This window comes from Neomonachus schauinslandi, chromosome 10 (assembly GCF_002201575.2).
Source record: "Neomonachus schauinslandi chromosome 10, ASM220157v2, whole genome shotgun sequence".
Lineage (NCBI taxonomy): Eukaryota > Metazoa > Chordata > Mammalia > Carnivora > Phocidae > Neomonachus > Neomonachus schauinslandi.
In genome coordinates, this window is record NC_058412.1 from 58,248,090 (window position 1) to 58,268,103 (window position 20,014).

Consider the following 20,014-nt stretch of genomic DNA (forward strand, 5'->3'; position numbering starts at 1 on the left):
GTGCAGCCTGGCATTTTGTTACACCAAACAATTGTGGTGTGATATCCTTTTATTATTCGACTAAAATGTGAACCAAAAGCTTTATTTGAACTATTATCTCCTTTCAATTTACAAATAAGGAAAGTAATTGGCCAGGAGAGTACCTTAAAACCATTAAAACTCTTTAATAATTTTAATGGAAATGTTTTGATGTAAAACACACTTTCCTGCTTCCCTAAACAGAATATGGTATACAATACACACTAAGACTTTTTCATATTGACTCAAAGTTACCAAAATGGTCAATATTTTACTCAGCTTTAATAGTGCAAAGTCTTCAGGAACTACTAGGAAATAGATACATATATAAATATACATACATACATACATGTATATATCTATTCTTATGATCAATACACCCCATACTACTGTGCTTTCTCAGCTGCCATTTATCATTTTTATTATTGTCAGTACGCTATTGATTCTAATCTTCCTTATCTCATACATAATTGTGTCATTCGTGGTTTCCAATTTTTTTTGGTTTGGCAATGGTCCATTTTTTAAAATGAAATCTTACATGAATTCCAACATACAAACTGAATGAATATGGATTTCTGCTGCAGAAGTGGAATGGGAGCCAGTGTCCTGCTGCTAAGCCTCTATACCTGGTCTTCAGAGCAGAACACCGAGGTACCTGATGAAACCCCAGGCCACCATCAAATAGTTTAATACCACTTGTCAAACCTAAGAGTGACTTCCTCTATTCTGAAGGATAAACTTTTTTAGAAAATGTTACCTTGTACCTTGTGCAGAAGGCAACAACAGAAACATCCATGACCTCATTACTCAATAACTTCAATTATTGTAACAAACACAAATGGAAGTAAAACACATGTAAGGTTCAAACGTTCAAATACAGAAAGCTAAAAAAGGAAAAGAAATGCCTTCCTCAGTCTTGTGCATACCCTGTATTGTACCAAAACCCTTCTCCTCAAAGGTAACCATTATTAAATTACCTATAATTCCTTCCATAATGTATGAGTGTGGATGTCTATGTGTGTAGGAATATATGTGTGAATAAATCTTTTTAAAATAAGACTTTATACATATAGAAGCTATTAGACGTTACACATTTTATTTTTTTACCTAATAATATATCAGCAATCTTTTTTAAAATTAATTTTTCACAGTTGTATTTCACATAATTAAGTTAACTCCCAGATCAGCAGAATGTGCTACTTAGGATATGACTGATTGTGTTTCTACTGTCTGTGTCTGAGCATAATAAGAAGAGAAGCATGGTGCCTTTCCCATAAACATCATTTATTCCATGATATACCTGCAGTGGAACACTATCCTCAAAATAATGTAGAAAATAGCTATGTTATATGTCACTAGAACAGAACTTAATCGGCAGGTAGGTATAACAATGTTTCTATAGAATAATGTATTTAGGGTTCCAACTTGGAAATGGAAATACCTCTTTAGAGGTAGAATGGCACAGTGGGAAAAGTATGGGTTTTAGTCTCAAAGGACCTGAATTTTAATGCAGGCATGTCACTACTAGTTTTATCATTTTGAGCAAGTTACTTAACAAAGGTTCAGTTTCTCATATATAAAAAGAAGATAATGGTATGTATTTCTCAGGTTGTTCTATGGATCAAATGCATACAATAGGCACTGTTAAATTCCTTTTCATTCCCCTACAAAGAGATTAGGATTTCTTGATTAGCTTCAAACTCCTGATGGACTGACTATAGGAGAGGTTGGGGCAGGGAGTAGACAATGGAGTAGAGATTTGGGAGACAAGGATTTAGGTATTCTTGTGCCCTAATTACTGTCTTTTTTTTTCTCTCATGGATACAGGAATTGGCCATCTCCTTTGCTTTAATTTCTACCATTTGCTGCTTTCATTTAGAGTTGCAACCCCACTCCCACCTTTCCCTAGTCAATTAGAAGATAGAATTTAGTCCTGGTTTCTCCCCCTAGAGTTACAGGGTTAAAAAATACCTGATATAAAAACAAACACCTGAAGATTGACTTCTAGAATAGCAGAATGAAAACCTCAGGGAACTTACTCTCTCTCTAAAACAATGAAAATACAGGCAAACAAACAATTTCAGGACTCTGGCATTTAACAAAGACCAAAGAATGAACTGAAAAATCCAAGAGAAATTACTGAACTTCAGTGCCCTTGAGAAAAACAGCAGCCCAGGCACCTGAGGTAGAGTATGGCCCGGGTATCACACAATTAATGAAAATACCAGTTCCAATCCTGTTTCTACTGGTTAAGGGACCCATGACCTTTACTTTATCCCTTTAGTTTCATGAAGTTCACCTTATTTTTTCCTTAACTACCTGTGAGAATTAAATAATGTAATATGAACAAAACACCCAGGAGTTGATGGGCAAAAGTTACTTACCTAAAAAAACTTGCTAAATCCAACATTTCTACCTTAAACACACAAGATGTCATCCTATTTGCAACCAAATCATGTAAAAGCTTTAGACTTGTTCCAACAATGTGTCTTACCTTTCCATGTAATTATTATGCATTAAAACTTCTAAAAATAGTGACAATAGGCCAAAATTTTAACTTGACATAAATCAAAATGACAATATTGAAATTGTTCAATAAAGCATTTTTCTGCACTGGGCCTTAATCTTCCAGTATGTTTCTCAAAGGATGATTTCTACTCCTTCCTCGATATCAGTGCAAGCTGTCCCTCATACCTCATTGCTTTAGAGCACCCATCCCTACAATTATAATGTCTTTCTTCCTCTATTTCAAAACAGCATTTAAAAAAATCTTAACTCAAACTATCCAATCATACTGTTCTATAAATTTACAGGCTCCCAAACATATACACAGTGTTGCAGTATAAAGGATTTACTTGGATTTTACTTTTAAATCATCAAAAATAGCAAATAATGACTTTTCTTAATTTGAATTAAATTGCATGGGGGAAAAAAGATAAAATATAGTACATATTTTTACTAAGAATAAACTCCTACCTTAGGAGAAGTGGAGAGATCTCTTCCTGCAGAAATAATGGTGTTTTCATTTACAACTCCTATCTTTGGTGAGATGGCTGGCGGGGCTGGAGCTTTTCTTTTCACTCTCCTTTCAGTTTCCAGTTCTTGAATTGGAGTTACCAAATTATTTGGAGGAAGAGTTGGTTTAGGTTCATAAAAAGGATTAGATCTAAATGAAAGAAGAATTATTGTTAAATGTTACTCTAAAAACAGTTCATTCCTAGCTAAAATAAGAAAAAAAAAATTTATGAAAATTTATAAAACTAAAAAATACTGAAAATGATAAGGAGAAACCCAAACTAGTGATAACCTACAATTTAGAAACAATCACTATTAATCTATTGTTTTGTTAATCACTGACAATAAAATTTTTCCCTTTTAAAAAGTATTTTTAAATTTTTTTCATACAAGGTCACACTTAGCTCTATTATATATAGATCCTTAGAAAAATGTTTATAGTAATAGTAAATCCTATATACTCCCCACACCCAAGGAAAAGGAAATAAGATGTGGAAATATTGATTTGCTTTCTTATGCGCCCCACATCAAACATTTTTTTTTCCTGTGCTTCATTCCTTCTTCATTAAGATGAAATGCCTTTAGAAGTTCATTCAGCAAGGTTCTGTTAATAGTAAATTCTCCCAGGTATTGAAAATGTCTTTATGTCACACTTAAATGATAATTTAGCTAGGTAGAGAATTCTAGTTGTCAGTTAATTCATCTCAGCACTCTGATGATATTAGCCCATTGTCAGCCTACTCTTGCTCTTTTATAAGTCATCTTTTATCTTTGGTTGCTTTTAGGATCTTCTTTTTTTTTCCGGTTTTGAGCAATTTTACTATGATATGTGTAGGTGTGGATTTCTCTTAATTTATCCTGTTTCAGGCTCCTTCTATTTCCTGAGTCTGAAGATGTATGTTTCATTAGTTCTGAAAAATTATCAACCATTATCTTTGATAGCCTCTTCTCTATTTTCTCTATTCTCTTCTTTAGAAAATCTTATTAGATGTATGTTGAATTATCTCTCTCCTTCATATTTTTACAAATTTTCATTCCTCCTGTGTTATATTCTGGATAATTCCCTCACATCTATGATCCAGTTAACTTTTTCTCTCTTCATCTGTGTCTAATTTACTGTTTAATTCTCCATGAATTTTTAATTCTGATAAGCATTTTTCTTCATGCGGCTATGTGTAAAATACCTCAGGTACAGAGATTTGAGTCATCATTTAAACATATTTATTTCAGAGTCTCAATCTGATAAATCTATTCAAGTTCTTGCATGTACAATCCTAGTGTTTCTTTTGTCTCCTGATTTTCTCTTGGTATACTGTTTCCTTGTATGATTTGTAATTCTAGATTTCAAGTTCAGGGCTTAATCTGAGGAAATCCTGCATGGTCTGAGCTGGGAGTGCCTCTCTTCACTGTTTGTTTGTATTTACTGAGTGCTTCAGAAGCCATTTTATGTGCTATTTTCTTGGCTTGGAGGATCTCAGGCTACCCTACCAATATAATGTCAAATCCATAGAAGATTTGGGTGGGCCTATGTGCTTATAACTTCTCTGGGAAGACTTTTTTTTTCTTTTTTTCCTCTACCTACAGTCTAGGCCCAGGCAAAAAACCTTCCTTGTTAAGTCCTTTTATGAACAGATGAGTTTTTTTCTCATTAGTTATCCATAAACACAAGTATTTGGTGTATGTGATGATTATTCTTCCTATAAACTGTTATCCTGGTTTTTATTTATTAGTTTGTTGCATTTTTTCCCCAACAGCAGTTGGTTCTCTAGAATCCTATGTGTAAAGAATAAAATTTCTGAGTCCACAAGGTTAAGTACCAGCTGACCCAAATATAGTGATTATTCCAAGGGAATTCCACCTAGTCATATAAGGCCTATACTGTTGATAACCCTCTGTTTCAATTATGAATGCTCTTTTAACTACAACAGTATCAGACTCACTTAGAACCAATACCAATTATGTACTCCTTTGCCTAAGAATTTATACATAGACAGTCAAATCATATGAGACTGAGTACCAAGGAGATATGGATCAGAGATGGGAAATATATCATACTTGTGATGTCATTCTTATGCTGTACTCATGGCAACAATTAGTGTCACGGGATTCCTTCCATTGAGCTAGGGTATACCATAGAATCTCTTTCAACTCTGCTCAAGTAGTTGCTTTTAACTGAATGGAGTTGGCATTTACAAAGAAACCTATTTCCTGTTCTTCCTCTACTTATGTCTGTGCATTCAAGAGAATAAGAACAGGAAACAGATATATACTTGAAAATTTGCTTTTCAGACAAAATATTCTTGCCTAGTAAGTGATCAAGATATGCATGAAGTATTTACATCCCATGTTTACAACCTGGAGAAGAACTTGGGGATATCAAAGTAAGGAACAATGTTAAAATAACTAGGTGTTCAGAAAAAGCTGAACATTCTCTCTGAAAGGAGATATGAAAGGTATCACATCTAGCCTAGAATGGAGGGCTTGCCAATAACATTATTAACTAAGATTAATAAAGTGTTTATGCTGTGCTAGGCACTATTTTAAGTAATTCACATGTTTTAACCCATTTAATCCTTACAACAAGCTTGTTTCTTGGCCTAATTTTATTGATAGCCTCATACAGCTGTTTTTCAAACTCTAAAAGTAGTTTGAAGGGAGGTAAATGTAAAGAAATGAGATGAAAACATTTTTCTTAAAACTCCAAAACTTAAAAAAGAGAAAAATCTTTTTCCCCCCAAACTTAACTACTTGCCAACTAATGTTACATGTTTCAGAACTGAACAGACCCATTTCAATCTAACTGAATTAATTCAGTTATATGAATTATTTAGGTGATATTCTAAAAAATTGTTCTTGGTTAGGTCTCTCTAGAATAAACTTCCATAGCAGTTTGTAAGATGGTAGCTGCCACAATAATCATTATTTTTAATTTGTTGCATAAATATGGTTAGTTTTAAGAAAACATAAGAAGTGTTAGAGGATATTTATATTATGAAAGGATTTGTGCTTCAAAGAAAACAATGTCAGAATCTCAAAACAGGTATGATTCAGTACACTTTAACTTAATTTACAATACTCAGTTGCATGCAATTTTTATAAAACATATCTAGTACATATACAAAAGTAACTAGATATTGTCCTTTTTCTTCCTATCTCTGACTGCTTCAAACCACTTGGGTCTCCGTCTAACCACTTGAATATTAGTATTCTTGTCAAAAGAAGGTAAATGCAAGTAGAAAAGAAGCTCATAATCAGCTGATTTCCAAAGTTGGATCATAAGACTCATATTCCTAGAAACATAATCAAAACAGATACTTTCTTGAAATAATTAGAGCTATGTTTCTCAATCTGTTTTACCCTATGACATGTAGTAAAAATGAAATTTGTATGTTATACTATCATAAAAACATAGGAAGCTGCTGGAAAATCAGGGTACCAGGGACTCCAGCTGCCCTGGACCATGCCTCACCACCAGAAGGACTAGAGGAATGAGTGTGTCTGCATACACTTATAATCTATTGGTGAGAAAACAGTGTGCTAGGCACCACCACTTGCTAGGTACTAAATCAGAATAAGACAAGCTTCTACTTCTAAGGGCTTTGAATAATCCTCCCTATGGATCAGACATTTCTAACTAAAACTAAATTTCCTACTCTTTAAGAATAAACAGGATATGATTCTATTTATGTGATACTCAAATCTGTATGGGCAAAAGGTAGATTAATAGTTTTCAGGAGATAGGGGAGGGGAGGAATTGAAACTAACCACTAATAGGTAAAGGATTTCTTTTTGGGGTGACAAAAATGCTCTGGAATTAGACTGTGGTGATGGCTGCACAACACAGTGAATTAGCTAAGAACTAGTGAAGTGTACACTTTAAATATGGAATTTTATGTCATGTGAAGTATATCTCAATAAAAAAAGTGCTATTAAAAAAGTGAATAGTAGGGGCGCCTGGGTGGCTCAGTTGTTAAGCGTCTGCCTTCGGCTCAGGTCATGATCTCAAGGTCCTGGGTTCAAGCCCTGCATTGGGCTCCCTGCTCCGCGGGAAGCCTGCTTCTCCCTCTCCCACTCCCCCTGCTTGTGTTCCCTCTCTCGCTGTGTCTCTCTTTGTCAAATAAATAAATAAAATCTTTAAAAAAAAAGGTGAATAGTATATACTGTGCTACAAAAAAGTGAATATATATATAGTATATATGGTTATGAACATGCTCCCTTCTCTATAAAAATAAGTTATATAATTACTGATCAAAGCATTTTTAAAAATACTTAATATTTTTAGTAAAGAAAAATTATTTAAGGAACTAGCATAATTTCCACATTCCATTGATCATCTATGACTTGAATAACCTATTTCAGGACTTCCTACATCACTGTGAATAAGCAAAGATTATTTTCACCTTTGTATTATATACTTGAGTAATAGATTAGTTGTATCATTAACTCACTGTGAACTAAAAATTCATCATTTACATTAAGTGGAAAACTGGACAGAATAATTTCAAATGACATTATTCACTGCTTAGAAAATAATTCATCCAAGAAAAAGAATTACAGAAAGAAAAACTGTAAGTTGATTAGAAATAGGATTAACCTACTGAAAAAATAATAAAATATGAAGCAAGGGTATAGTGAAATCTGAAGTCTGTTCCTCTCACTTTGAAAATTTATGTTTCTTTGGACAAACCACATTTCTTAAATGAGTGTGTAGCTTCTCTGAATAAAATTCAAAGACAACTTTCCTTTGGAAATTGACATACAACCATACCAGAAATGATTTTATGCTGGATCTCAAAAATCATTTCATAAATGTTTGAAAAAATATTATTGGTTTCTCAGTTTTCATTTTTGCTACATAAACTAGAATGGCTGAACGAACTCCCAAACACAAGACAACTGAGAAAATCCCTGTGGTTGCTAAGTGTACAGGACATGCGCTACCGGCACTGAAGTTTACTTTCTCCTGGTGCTGATGGATATGCTGAGGTTCTGAAGGTTGCTTTACAAATCAAAGGACTCAGCACTATTTATTCGTGATAGTTTTATGTCAGAGGATGCAGGAAGAGTTTGGTAATGGAAGATGAGTAATACAGGCTTTTCACTCGATGAAAGGTCATTAGTTTATTATTGAAGTAAGAACAAATTTTGGAAGATTTCTGCTAATGTAGTGGGACCTACAAACTTTTGGAGAAAAAAGGATGAGAAACAGAGTTCTTCCTGGACTCTCAAATTAGCTGATGAGCAATCTTTAGACTCTGTATGTATATTCCTATTAAAAAAAAAAAAAAGCTTAAGTGTTTATAGATTCCCTCTGGTAATCTCAGATGATTGAGCAATTTAGAATGTTCTTTATTCATGAGAAACTTGTAAAGACTATGACTTTCATGTGGAAAAAAAGAATGGTCAAAAGGAAACACCCAGTGATTCTGATTTTAGTTTTTATTAAGGCATTTTAAAAGTTTAAGCAAACACTAGATGTCTCTTTAATTTGTTAATAGGAGAGAGCAGGGTGTGTGTGTGAGTTGTGTAATACTCATGCATCTTGGAATGACTGAACCCTTGTACTTCAAGTTTATATTTACATTCAAATACTCTAGGTGTGTGGCTATTACTCAGCACCTACACCACCTATGAGAAATTTTATTTTGATCACACATTGGCTATTCCAAAGAAAACAAATATAATAACTTCAGTAAGAGTTCTGCCAACTTCTTCAATCCCTGTATAGTTATTAATTGGTACTGAAATCTAAACCTGGATTTGGAATCAGATGATTACTATGATGTATTTCTATGTACTTATAGAAAGTTAGAACTTTTTTTAGGTTTCATCAAAACCTAACTAGGCCCATGGAGAGTCACAGGCATATGGTGTAAAATGGGAAAAGGCCGAGAAATGTAGTTCCAGAGCAAAAGAAAACAAGTCAACTACCTCATTCTTTCAAATCAAATATTTGAATTTGGTTATTGTAGTTCCCTTAAATAATCGCTCTTCTAAGTCAAACAGTCCCTATGCCCTCAATCACTGCTCATTTGATGTGGTTTCTGGGCATTTTGACGACTCTGTTGCTCTACTCTTTTAATGCTCTGAATCATCGATGCCCCTTGTAAAGTGCAGCACCCAGAAGTAAAACAGTGCTCACAACAGGAGCTAACCAATGCACAGGAAAGAAATGACATTTCTTCCTTAACACCAAGCAACTACTCCCAATTTCATACATTGAAGGAGCCTTTTTATTATTCCCCTCTCAATCTATAACATCCCCATTATTTTGAAAGATTTTTCTATTAAACTGTGTTTTTAAAGGAATAACTATTTTTCCCAAGATCTAAATAATCTTAATAACACTAAAATTCACATATTTCTGAGAAAAACAAGACCCATACAGCCTCACTACAAGTAAACATGTAATTACTATTCGATTAATTCCATCACCTATGACATTTCTGCAACCATATCTCATGACTGAGTTTCCTCCTCCTGATGGGTCAGATTTTCCTGCTTCTTTATTTGCCTGATAGATTTTTGACTAGTTGTCAGACATTGTGAATTCTGTTTTGGGTGCTGGATTTTTTGGTATTCCCTTTGGTATCTCTGGTATATTTGTATGGTGTGCAGATAAGTTACTTGGAAATATTTTGATTCTTTTGAGCCTTGCTTTTAAGCTTTGTTAGGCAAGCCCAGAACAGCCTTTACTCTAGCGCTAACCTCACCACATTATTGAGACACCATTATGAGGACTTGACTTGATGTCCCAAGTGTAAGGAACAGCTTGGAAACATAAACTATTCTTGGTCCTGGGTGAACTCCAGGGATGTTTCTGTGAGATTCTTTGTCCTTGATAATTTCCTCATATGCATGCTTTCATTAATACTCAGCTAAAGACTCAAGGAGAACCTTCTACAGATCTCTGAAACTCAGTTTCTGAGTAGCTCTCTCCTCTCTGATACTCTGTCCACAATTCCATTCTCTTCAGTACCCCCAAAGTCCAAACTGTCTCCTAAACCCATGGAGATTACTAGGACTTTTGGGTTCTTTCTCCCTGAACTAGAGTTGGAAATTCTCTCCCATAAATAAGGCTTCGAGAAGTAAGGGCTCACCTTCTTTGTTTCTGTTTTCTCAGAAATCACAGTCCTGTGCTATTTGCATACAATATCTGAAAACCACTGTTTCATATATTTCATTCAGTTTTTTAGTTTTTAGTTTTTTAAGACAAGAAGCTGTATCAGTCTATTACTCCACCATGACTAGAAGTGGAAGTTTTGTTGTTGCTGTTTAACACACTCAGGGCCACGGTCTGCAGCCACACAGGCTGTGAACTGTGTAACTCCAGAATACAATGTGCACACACCCTTTTCCTATCCTCACCCCAGATTTGAGTAAAATGGCAGCCCTAATCATACTGACTTTTTATAATGAGCTTGTAATCAATAACAATCATATTTGGGTAAGAATAATAACTCAAATAAAGACAATTTCTAATTTCTAATTGTTATGGTCTTGTTGTTTGGCATTTGAACAAGTGTTCTCATCAAAACAATATCATAAATGATGATCTGGTTCCCACAAGAGAACCTAACACTATTGAAGTGTAATGCTTACAGTAATTGATGAAAAACATCTAAGTGCCATTTATAATATGGTTCCTATGAGAATACACAATTGGAATTCTAACTAGAGATTTCAATAACATATTTCTCTCCATTGTTAGTTTAGGGTGCACATACATCTACATGGAAGAGCGTGGAAGAATCAGCATCAAGATCATAAAAATTCAGATGGACATGAGATAGATACTAACTTGTAAACTGTATATTAACACTGGGGCAGACCTCTTTTTACCCATGTAAAGCTAGATTACAGAAGCATCTCTTTAAACATAGAGACTAACTTACAATGATAGCAAAATAAAATGTACTTACTCATCCAACTCTTCTTCTGTTTTAGAACTGTCAGCATAGAGGTACTTGCTCATGTCCACAGGTCTTACATTTTTTCTTTTTGTAGACTGAGGAGGAGAATCCTTTATAGTTACAAAAGTTTCTGGCTCATCAAATGGGTTCAAATACTGTGGAGTCTGTATCTCTTTAAAGGGATTATAGCTATTATAAAAAGATTCCTCTGATTTTTTAGGTGATGCTGTTTCAGTGATGGGTTCTATAAAACAATAGCAAAAAATGAATTAAATCAAATTAATATTATCTGATATTTTCTTATATTTTTAGTGCTTACAAAAATAACCTTGAATTAATACTCTATGGGGCTGAAAGAGTCAAAACAATAATATGTTTTAGAGGGGCTAAGTTCAGAAGATGTGTTACCTGAGATCTTTGTCTACTTCTCCAGGAATGCTGCTCCTCAAAATGGCAGCTCTGAACAGGCTATTTTTATTTTTATTTTTATTTTATTTTATTTATAGGGGGAGAGGCAGAGAGAGAGGGAGGGAGAGAATCTTAAGCAGGCTCCGCACCCAGCATGGAGCCCAACGTGGGGCTTGATCTCATGACCCTGAGATCATGACCTGAGCCAAAATCAAGAGTAGGATGCTTAACCAACTGAGCCACCCAGGTGCCCCTAAAATGGCATTTTTGGAATGCCCTTGGGGTCTCTAATATTATTAGCATTACGTTATGCCAATTTTTGAAATTTTAACCTTCTTAGAGGTACAATATTCTATTTATTGTTTATTTCATTTGCCTATACTAGCTTGCCATCCTAAACTGATATAAAATAAATTTGTTTTTAAGAACACAAAGTGGATTAAATTTTGAAATTGTCTTTGGTAGTTACACAAGCAGAGACCACTTAGGGAGCTGAAAATTCATTCTGGACTATATCAGATATATATCCACATATCACTGAATTTGTTTCACAAAGCCTTCCAAGAGGTTTCCGTATGCTACAAGACCTTAAAATCTAGAGTTTTTAATGAGATTGTTGATTTTTTTCAATATAACTTTGATCCAATAAGTACTCTATTTAATAAGGTAAAGGACTAACATAAGAATTCTCAGATAGAAAGTACTACATTGAAATCATATTGATAAACTGATGACATGTTACACCAAATTTTTCTAAATTTTATTATTTTAAATTTCATTTTAAAAACCAAGGTACCCTTAAAAATAAAATTCTGACTCCCAGCATAAAAAGCACTACAATAGCATCATGTCCTCCAACAATACTTACGAAGAAGTACTTAGTACCAGCCTTTTTCTTCTTATGTGTCTTAATATTTTAAAACAAAACTAGAACTTGTAATAAAACTGTCCAACATTTGGTCATGGATTCTGATAAAAACAAATGTTTTCCCAGACTGAAGAAAAGTTTCAGAAAGCCAACAATCAGAGGGTAGTTTAAAAGTTAATTTTAATTACGCCGTGCAATTCTGACAAAATACTGTAGAAGGCAGAAAATTGGTTACTGAAATTCTCAAGAAAATAACTATTTCACAAGTGACACTTCAAACAATTTAATCCAATTATTATAAAAATTTCATGACTGACATATTTATGACTTTTATATTTTAAAGTCAAGCTCCTTTTACTTATACTTCAGACATTAGCCCAGAAAACTTATTTTGTCTTTATATTGGAGAAAAACCTCTGAATTGAAATTCCATACACCATGGAGAAGCAATTATAAAATGTAAAAGAGAATTCATAAAATCTTAATAAATACGGAAATGAATTTAAATAAATCTTAAATTTTAAATTTAAATTTAAATCTAGACTACGCTAGAAAAGAGATAACAGTAACCGTGTAACGTTTTAACATTAGGATAATATTCAAACTTAACACTTCATTAGAATCTTTATAACAATGTAAACGAGGCATTTTCTTTTCTCTATAGGGGAAAAGAGGCTGGAAAATTTTTGCCTATTCAATTTTTATTAACAAATATCAAGTCTCAAATGCTTGAGAAAACAACAAAACTGGTCAACAGAAATAAGATTTTTATTTTTACTTTCAGAAAGAGGATTGCAAAACTTGATCTAAGCAAATTCATCAGTTACAAAACCAAAAGCAAGACAGCATTCAAACTATAGAGCACAGTTTGAAGATGACAGAAATGGCAACAAAGGAGGGTTTTATTTTATATAAAAGCTAACAAACACATTTAATACTTTCTAAGAGGGTCACTGATGCACAGAATGTCATGAATCTAAGAGGAGAATTGAAGCTGTAAAAGCAAATAAAAGAACCATCTAAACAACTTCAACACATTATTTTTTCCTCACATGCTTTTCTTACTTGAAGATGCAAATTTTTCATCAATAAAAGTTTAAAAATTATTTCTAAAAAAACAAGTATTCTTCTATTAGAAAATAATTAAACCAAAGACTCTAAGACACGTATATTTAAAGAAAATATTGGTTGTCACATTTTTTTTTTTTTTTTAGCTCTATAGGCATGGTTAAACATTCTGAATCAGGTTGACTAACCTCTCCTAAATAGAAATACTGTATTATGTGTTATCTCCTACTCCTTTCTTTACCTCAGAAAACAGACCCACATATATATATATATATTTTAAAGATTTTATTTATTTGACAGAGAGAGACACAGCAAGAGAGGGAACACAAGCAGGGGGAGTGGGAGAGGGAGAAGCAGGCTTCCCGCGGAGCAGGGAGCCCGACGTGGGGCTCGATCCCAGGACCCTGGGATCATGACCTGAGCTGAAGGCAGACGCTTAACGACTGAGCCACCCAGGCGCCCCAACCCACATATATTTTTTAAAACTATTTTTATTTGATTTTGAAATGGAAAACTCAAATACTGATGTCTCAAAATATTTTGGTAATATTTTTAAAACTCAGAATACTCAGATATATGTAGTACACAATTGAGGAGAAGCCATGTGGTCAAAAGAAGACACTTATTAGGAATCTCAGCTCCAAATCCACTTCCATTTACCTAAAGTTCTTGTTCAACCAGTGAATTCCTCCTGGCCTCAGCTTCCTAATCTATGAAAAGAGGCAGCTGAAGTAGACTACTTCTAAGATTTATTATAATTATTGACATTTAAAATACATTCTTAATATGTATAGGTCACAAACAACATAAAATCTCATTAAATTAAATTTACAAATTTAGAATCTGGTAAGAAGGGAGAAAATAAAGGAAGAGAAGGAGAAATGGATTACAAAATGCTTTGCTCCAACAAGAGTAAATCCTGAAGTTAAAACCTCATTTTCACCATGAGAGGTAGTAACAAAATTCTTCAGAGCTCTTGAGGATTTCATAAGAGCAGTCTAAAAGATGTATACACTGGTTGATCATTCTTGCACTTACTTTGAAAAAACAGTTTAATTGGCCTCACTTCTTCAACAGCTCTTATCTAGGCTTTAAGAGTTCAAAACTACTTGATAAGAAAAATGACTCAGGAAAAAACTTCCGTGGATGTACTCCTTACAAGTATGTTGTATATATGATAGCAGGGGTTTTCAATCTTCTTTTTGCTCCATGCTATTTACATGCACAACTTACTCTCACTACTGACTATAATTCTCAGCCAAAGACATGGAGTGGTGGGTGGGGGGAGTTCATTGGACTCTCTGAGAGTGAGGGCAGAGGAGGTGACAGAGGGAGAAGCCATCCCACAATCCCAATATCAGCATGTCTCATAACTTGACCTTACCTGGTAGGCTAATCTAATGAGACTTTACTATATGCCAGCTAGGTGAAATACTGTTATCTTTAACATTAGAGCTTTACCATCTAACTTGACCAAACTAATAGAGAATTTAAAAATAACCCCCATGTAGAAGGTGGGTGGAGAGGAAGGGTGAAATAGGTGAAAAGGACTCAAATTACACTTATCGTGATGAGCACTGAGTAATGTATAGAATTGTTGAATCACTGTTTGGTACACCTGAAACCAATATAACACTGCATGTTAATTCTACTGGAATTAAAAAAAAAAATAAGCCCCATGTAAATGTTTATGTAAAGGTTTATTTTTTCTTTAAAAACAATTCAATGGAAGCTACCCAGATTTGCTAATCAACTGCACTGAACACAATATCATCATAAACAAAAATTATTTTGAGTCTTTTAAAAAAAAATCTCTTCCTACATTACAATTCAAGATAACTTGACTTTATAAAGGCTTTTAGAAGTACAGAAAAAAACTCAGTACCTTCTGAGTCAGGATCTCCAAATGGGTTTAATTCTGCTACATCAGGATCACCAAATGGATTTAAAGTCACAGTGGCCAATTCCTTTTCTGCTTCGTCCAAAAAGTTCAGTTTGTTGATAAGCTCTGAAAATAAACATATGTGTTAGTTCACCATGATTGTAATTAAGTATAATTCTTCATCATTCAAAAAATATTTCAAATTGTAAAAATTCACACTAATAATACCTGCAAATAATAAGATGAAGCATTTTACCTATGGCAGAATGCCATTCATGTATTTTGTAGCATACCAACATTTTCAAGTAAAACAAAACAAATATATGCATATTATTTTGAAAATTATATCAGATAAAGAACTAGAGAAACTTCCATCATCTAATTTAATCTAATAAAAAAGTGCTGACACAGATTTTTAGAAAAATACCCTTCACTTCTAAATATGAATAATCCAAATGGGTTTAATATAAGCAAATATTTCAAAAACAGTATAGTTATAATATATAAGCTAACTGAAGAAATATGGTCATGTTATATAATCAATTATTATCTTATAAGATGTTTTTAAATCACTGTCTATCAAGGAAGGATACTGTCATAAGGCTTGGCTAAAGATGGTAAATTATGTTGTTGCCTGTTGGTACGCTACAAATTACCAAAGAAAACATTCAAGGAAAAGCACAAAGACAAAACTGACAGCTAATAAGTACAGACAGAAGTCAAGAGGTAGCAGGTCACAGTAAATACAGGCAATCAGAAGCAGAAAGAAAGGAAGAAAGCTCTTAGACCTTCAGAGGAACTGGCTGATTTAGCTGAAGGCATATTTGCTTGCTTTATGCAGTCATCTTGATCTTCATCTAAGCTGCTCAGAGCATTCAATTGGTTTACAATTTCTGTAAACAGAAGCCAGTCGAGACAAATGTAAGGTAAGGTCATTTAATTAAAGAGCCATAGAAGCATGCTGTTACTCAAAAAGACAAAGAGAGGGGATGTTTGGTTAATCACAAGAATACATTCAGAGGATGTTATTTTGATGGACTATAGCAGATGTATTTAACTGAAAGTTATGTTGTCCTCATATTTCAAAATAGAAAACATTTTGTTAAATTTATATTATTAATATAATAACTATGTTAATAAACACAAAACAAAGATAATAACCCAAGAGGTTGACGTTGGCTTCTAGCAACCACATTTTCTATTTATAAAACAGTGTTTTAAATACATGTTAGAACATTAAAAAATGTTCCCTGATACTATAGAAAAGATGTACTATTTGTTTCATATTATAAATGTAAGCTAAAGGTTTTAAGAGTTTATCTACATGAATCATGAACGGAAAAAGCAATTGTTCATGTTCTAGAATTTTAAAAATTAGCACAAAATAAGAAAAGCAGGCAATAGCTACTATTTTCTACTCCTGTTTTCTAAGGCAATTGTCCTTTTAAGGGAATTCTTGAGTACTGGCTTTAGGAAATCTTACAATTTAGCCAATAAGAAACAAAACAAAAGACAAGGTTAGATAGAAAATATTAAAATGAGACAGAATTCATTTTGTGCATAAATAGAATTTTTTAACATGGGTTATATATATTTTGGACAACTCTGAATATGTGTTATTATCATTCACTAAGTGAAAATTAGCTTGAAAAAAAATAATAAAAGCCTACAAGGGTATTCTAGTTAATCCCTGCTGTTTCCAAAGTTACAATCTGGGAATAGTTTAGGTATTAGGACAGATCCAGATTATTCAGTGGGAAAGAAAAAAAAATGGTTAAAAATAGAAAAGAGTTGTAAATTCAGCTTTAAAAATGGTGTTCTTTAACACTGTGATTCTAAGTACATATTCTAAATTTTATTTGAACTAAATCACAGAATACACAGTTGTAATAAGGTTGCCTTCATCCATTCATTTGTTGTTGAATAAATATTTATCACTCTGTGCCAAGTCTTATCCTTGGGACACAAAGATGAAAAAAACATATGTGGTACTGTCCTCCTGGAATTTACATTCTATAAAAATACAAATTAATATTGAAACAGACTAAATAAATGACTACTAGAATATTAGGTGGTCAGAAATACTAGTGTTACTTTACAGATCCTTGAGCTAAATATATATACAAATTTGATAAACTTATTCAGTTCTTTTGTCTTGATGAGAAATACATTTTGCATGAATAAAATTGCTTGAGATAGTCAAGTAAACCATGGAGCATAAGGAGTAAACACAATACCAACTGAACTCTTCGTGTGATTTTGAATAGTAAGAGCTGAATAGTCAGACTTTATAAAATGTCTTCTTTCATTTTATTCTGCCAACAGTTTTAAACCCCACTCTCACTCAACCTAGTAAACTCCTCATTAAGATAGAGCTCATCCATAAGCTAGATCCTTTACTCTCACTAGTTATAACTTTGTAATTTTTAAGGAAATACAATGGAGTAGAGGATCAGTGTAAAGTGACTACCAGTGCATGACTGACTTTTTTTCATTTATTACTAGTTACATATTATTAAAAATCTGCAAATGATTTTTAACTTTGAAAAGTCCCTACTGAGCAGGGAGCCTGGCGTGAGGCTTGATCCCAGGAATCCAAGACCATGACCCAAAAGCAGAAGGCAGACGCTTAACCGACTGAGCAACCCAGGCACCCCAGGGCATTTCTTTAAATACTATCAAGATGACTCCATCACATGATTAAATTATTTACACTGATTTTTCTGAATGTTTAGAATGTTTCTTCCCCCTCATCCTGCCTTTAGTGACATCTAATATCACTAAAGACCATTTCCTCATTAACCCAAAATAATTTCTTCTTCTGTTACTGATGACAGTTTTCCTTCTTATCCTAGTTTTCCTATTTATCCATAGCTTAAATAAATCTTTATGTTCCTCCTAGAACTTCTGCTTCTAGAACTTTCATTCATATTAACAAAGTGAAAGGTAATTCTGATTAGCTATACCAATACGTCCTCTATTTGGTATGCAAATAAATGTTAATTCAAATCATAATAAGAGGCAACCTCCAAAGAAATACCATTTACCTATTTAATAAATATTTATCAAATACTTGTTATATATCTTTCGTAGTACCTGCCCTCGTGGCTTTATATTTTTGTGGGATAGACAAGTGAAGCATTATATAGTACATGATAACTGTGATAAGTATTATGATTGAGATATGCATTATAGGCCATGTGAAACTGGAAGAGAGGCATATAGCTCAATCTAAGGTCAGGAAGGCCTTCTGAACTTATTTAAATTTGAGCTAATACAAGACAAACAGACATTATTATCATTATTATTATTATTATAAGAGAAGAAATGGAGAACATTCTATAGGACAAAAGGGAGACAAATGAGAACAAGACACATTTGAATAATTGCAAGTTGTTTGGGGTTTAAGATGCCAGAGGTGGAAAATGGAATGAGATGAGGTTGGCAAATGTCCTATTCTAAAGATTATTGTGATCAAACCAAAGAATGAGAACTATGGGAATCTACTGAAAAATCAAAATGTATATTTTAGAAACATCACTCCAGCAGCAACATGGTGGCAGCATTTGGAAAAAAACAGTACAGGAAGCAAGAAGATGAGTAGGTCAGCATCACCACTCCACGAAAGGAGGCAATCAATAAATATTTGCTAATTAAAGAATAAATTAAGAATAAAGTTTTCGTGGTTAATTTGACATGAGGGAGAGGGAAAGGAATCTAGGACAAATGTCAACTCTGTCTTGGGTGACTGTGTGGATAGTATTCTATCACTGTGAGGGGGGCATGGTTCAGAACATACCAAGCTACAGGTGCCTGTGAAACTTCCCATGGAAATAATTCAACACCACAGATATTGGTCTGGAGCTTAAAATACACAATTTTGTTATGTATTTCTCCCTTTAAAAAAGCGCTTTTCAGGGCACCTGGGTGGCTCAGTCGGTTAAGTGTCTGACTCTTGATTTCAGCTAAGGTCATGAGCTCACGGTTGTGAGACTGAGCCCCACATCAGGCTCTGCACTGGGCGTGACGCCTGCTTAAGATTCTCTCTCTCCCTCTCCCTCTTCCCCCCTCCCTCTCCAAAACAAAAATAAATAAATAAATTTTAAAAAACACTTTTCTGTTTTTTTTTAATTTCCTACAGCCAATGTGTTTTATAATACATATTCAGAAAAAAGTTAAAAATTTAAAAGATTTAGGACAAAAATTTATTCCCAGAATTACTTTAAGTGGGAAACTTTCTCAGTAGTATAATACCTTGACCAAAACCCTTCCTGGCCCAATATATTTATATAATACTATATTACTTATTATAGTCTTGTTTCACCAAATATTTATACATTTGAAAAATGCTAAGAATGCTATGTAATAGAACAAACAAATTTCTACCCCAGTGCTACTCAAATTGAGCAATAAACTTGTAGTGTAAAACTTAGTCATAGCAACAGTGTGTTAGTCTGGACTTGCTTCACATTGGTGAGAAGAAGAAGGAAAACTAAATTAGGGGCAGGCAATCAAAGCAAAGGGTCAAGTAATTTGAGACTCTCCTTTACTGTCAGGAAGGGAAAAGAAGATAGAAATTGACCACAAGAGATTATCACATTGAACAAAAAAAGGTGGTTGGGTGGTGGCCTTAAGAGTAGGTGATGTTTTCCTTTTGAGAAAGTCTGTAGCTGAGTTAAGAAAAAAATAAACTGCCTAGAGCTAGAACATACCTGCAAATCTTGCAGCATCCTCCACTGTTCTCTCTAAAGCGTAACAAGATTCAGTACAGGCCTATCTCATTTTAAGATGGTCTAAGATAGTAACTTTTCAACTTCCTGGCAGAGATCAAGGTTCAAAAGA

General features: G+C 33.6%; 1 protein-coding gene across 1 annotated transcript in view; it reads right to left on the reverse strand.

Moving 5' to 3' along the window:
• Nucleotides 1-20,014, reverse strand: part of EHBP1 (EH domain binding protein 1) — a 412,321-nt gene that overhangs the window by 175,405 nt on the left and 216,902 nt on the right. The window contains exons 8-11 of the mRNA XM_044918742.1: nucleotides 15,961-16,065; nucleotides 15,176-15,298; nucleotides 10,956-11,190; nucleotides 2,995-3,184 (exon numbers count right to left, since the gene is read on the reverse strand). Coding sequence (XP_044774677.1) covers nucleotides 2,995-3,184; nucleotides 10,956-11,190; nucleotides 15,176-15,298; nucleotides 15,961-16,065 — 653 coding nt within the window. The remainder of the gene's footprint in view (nucleotides 1-2,994; nucleotides 3,185-10,955; nucleotides 11,191-15,175; nucleotides 15,299-15,960; nucleotides 16,066-20,014) is intronic.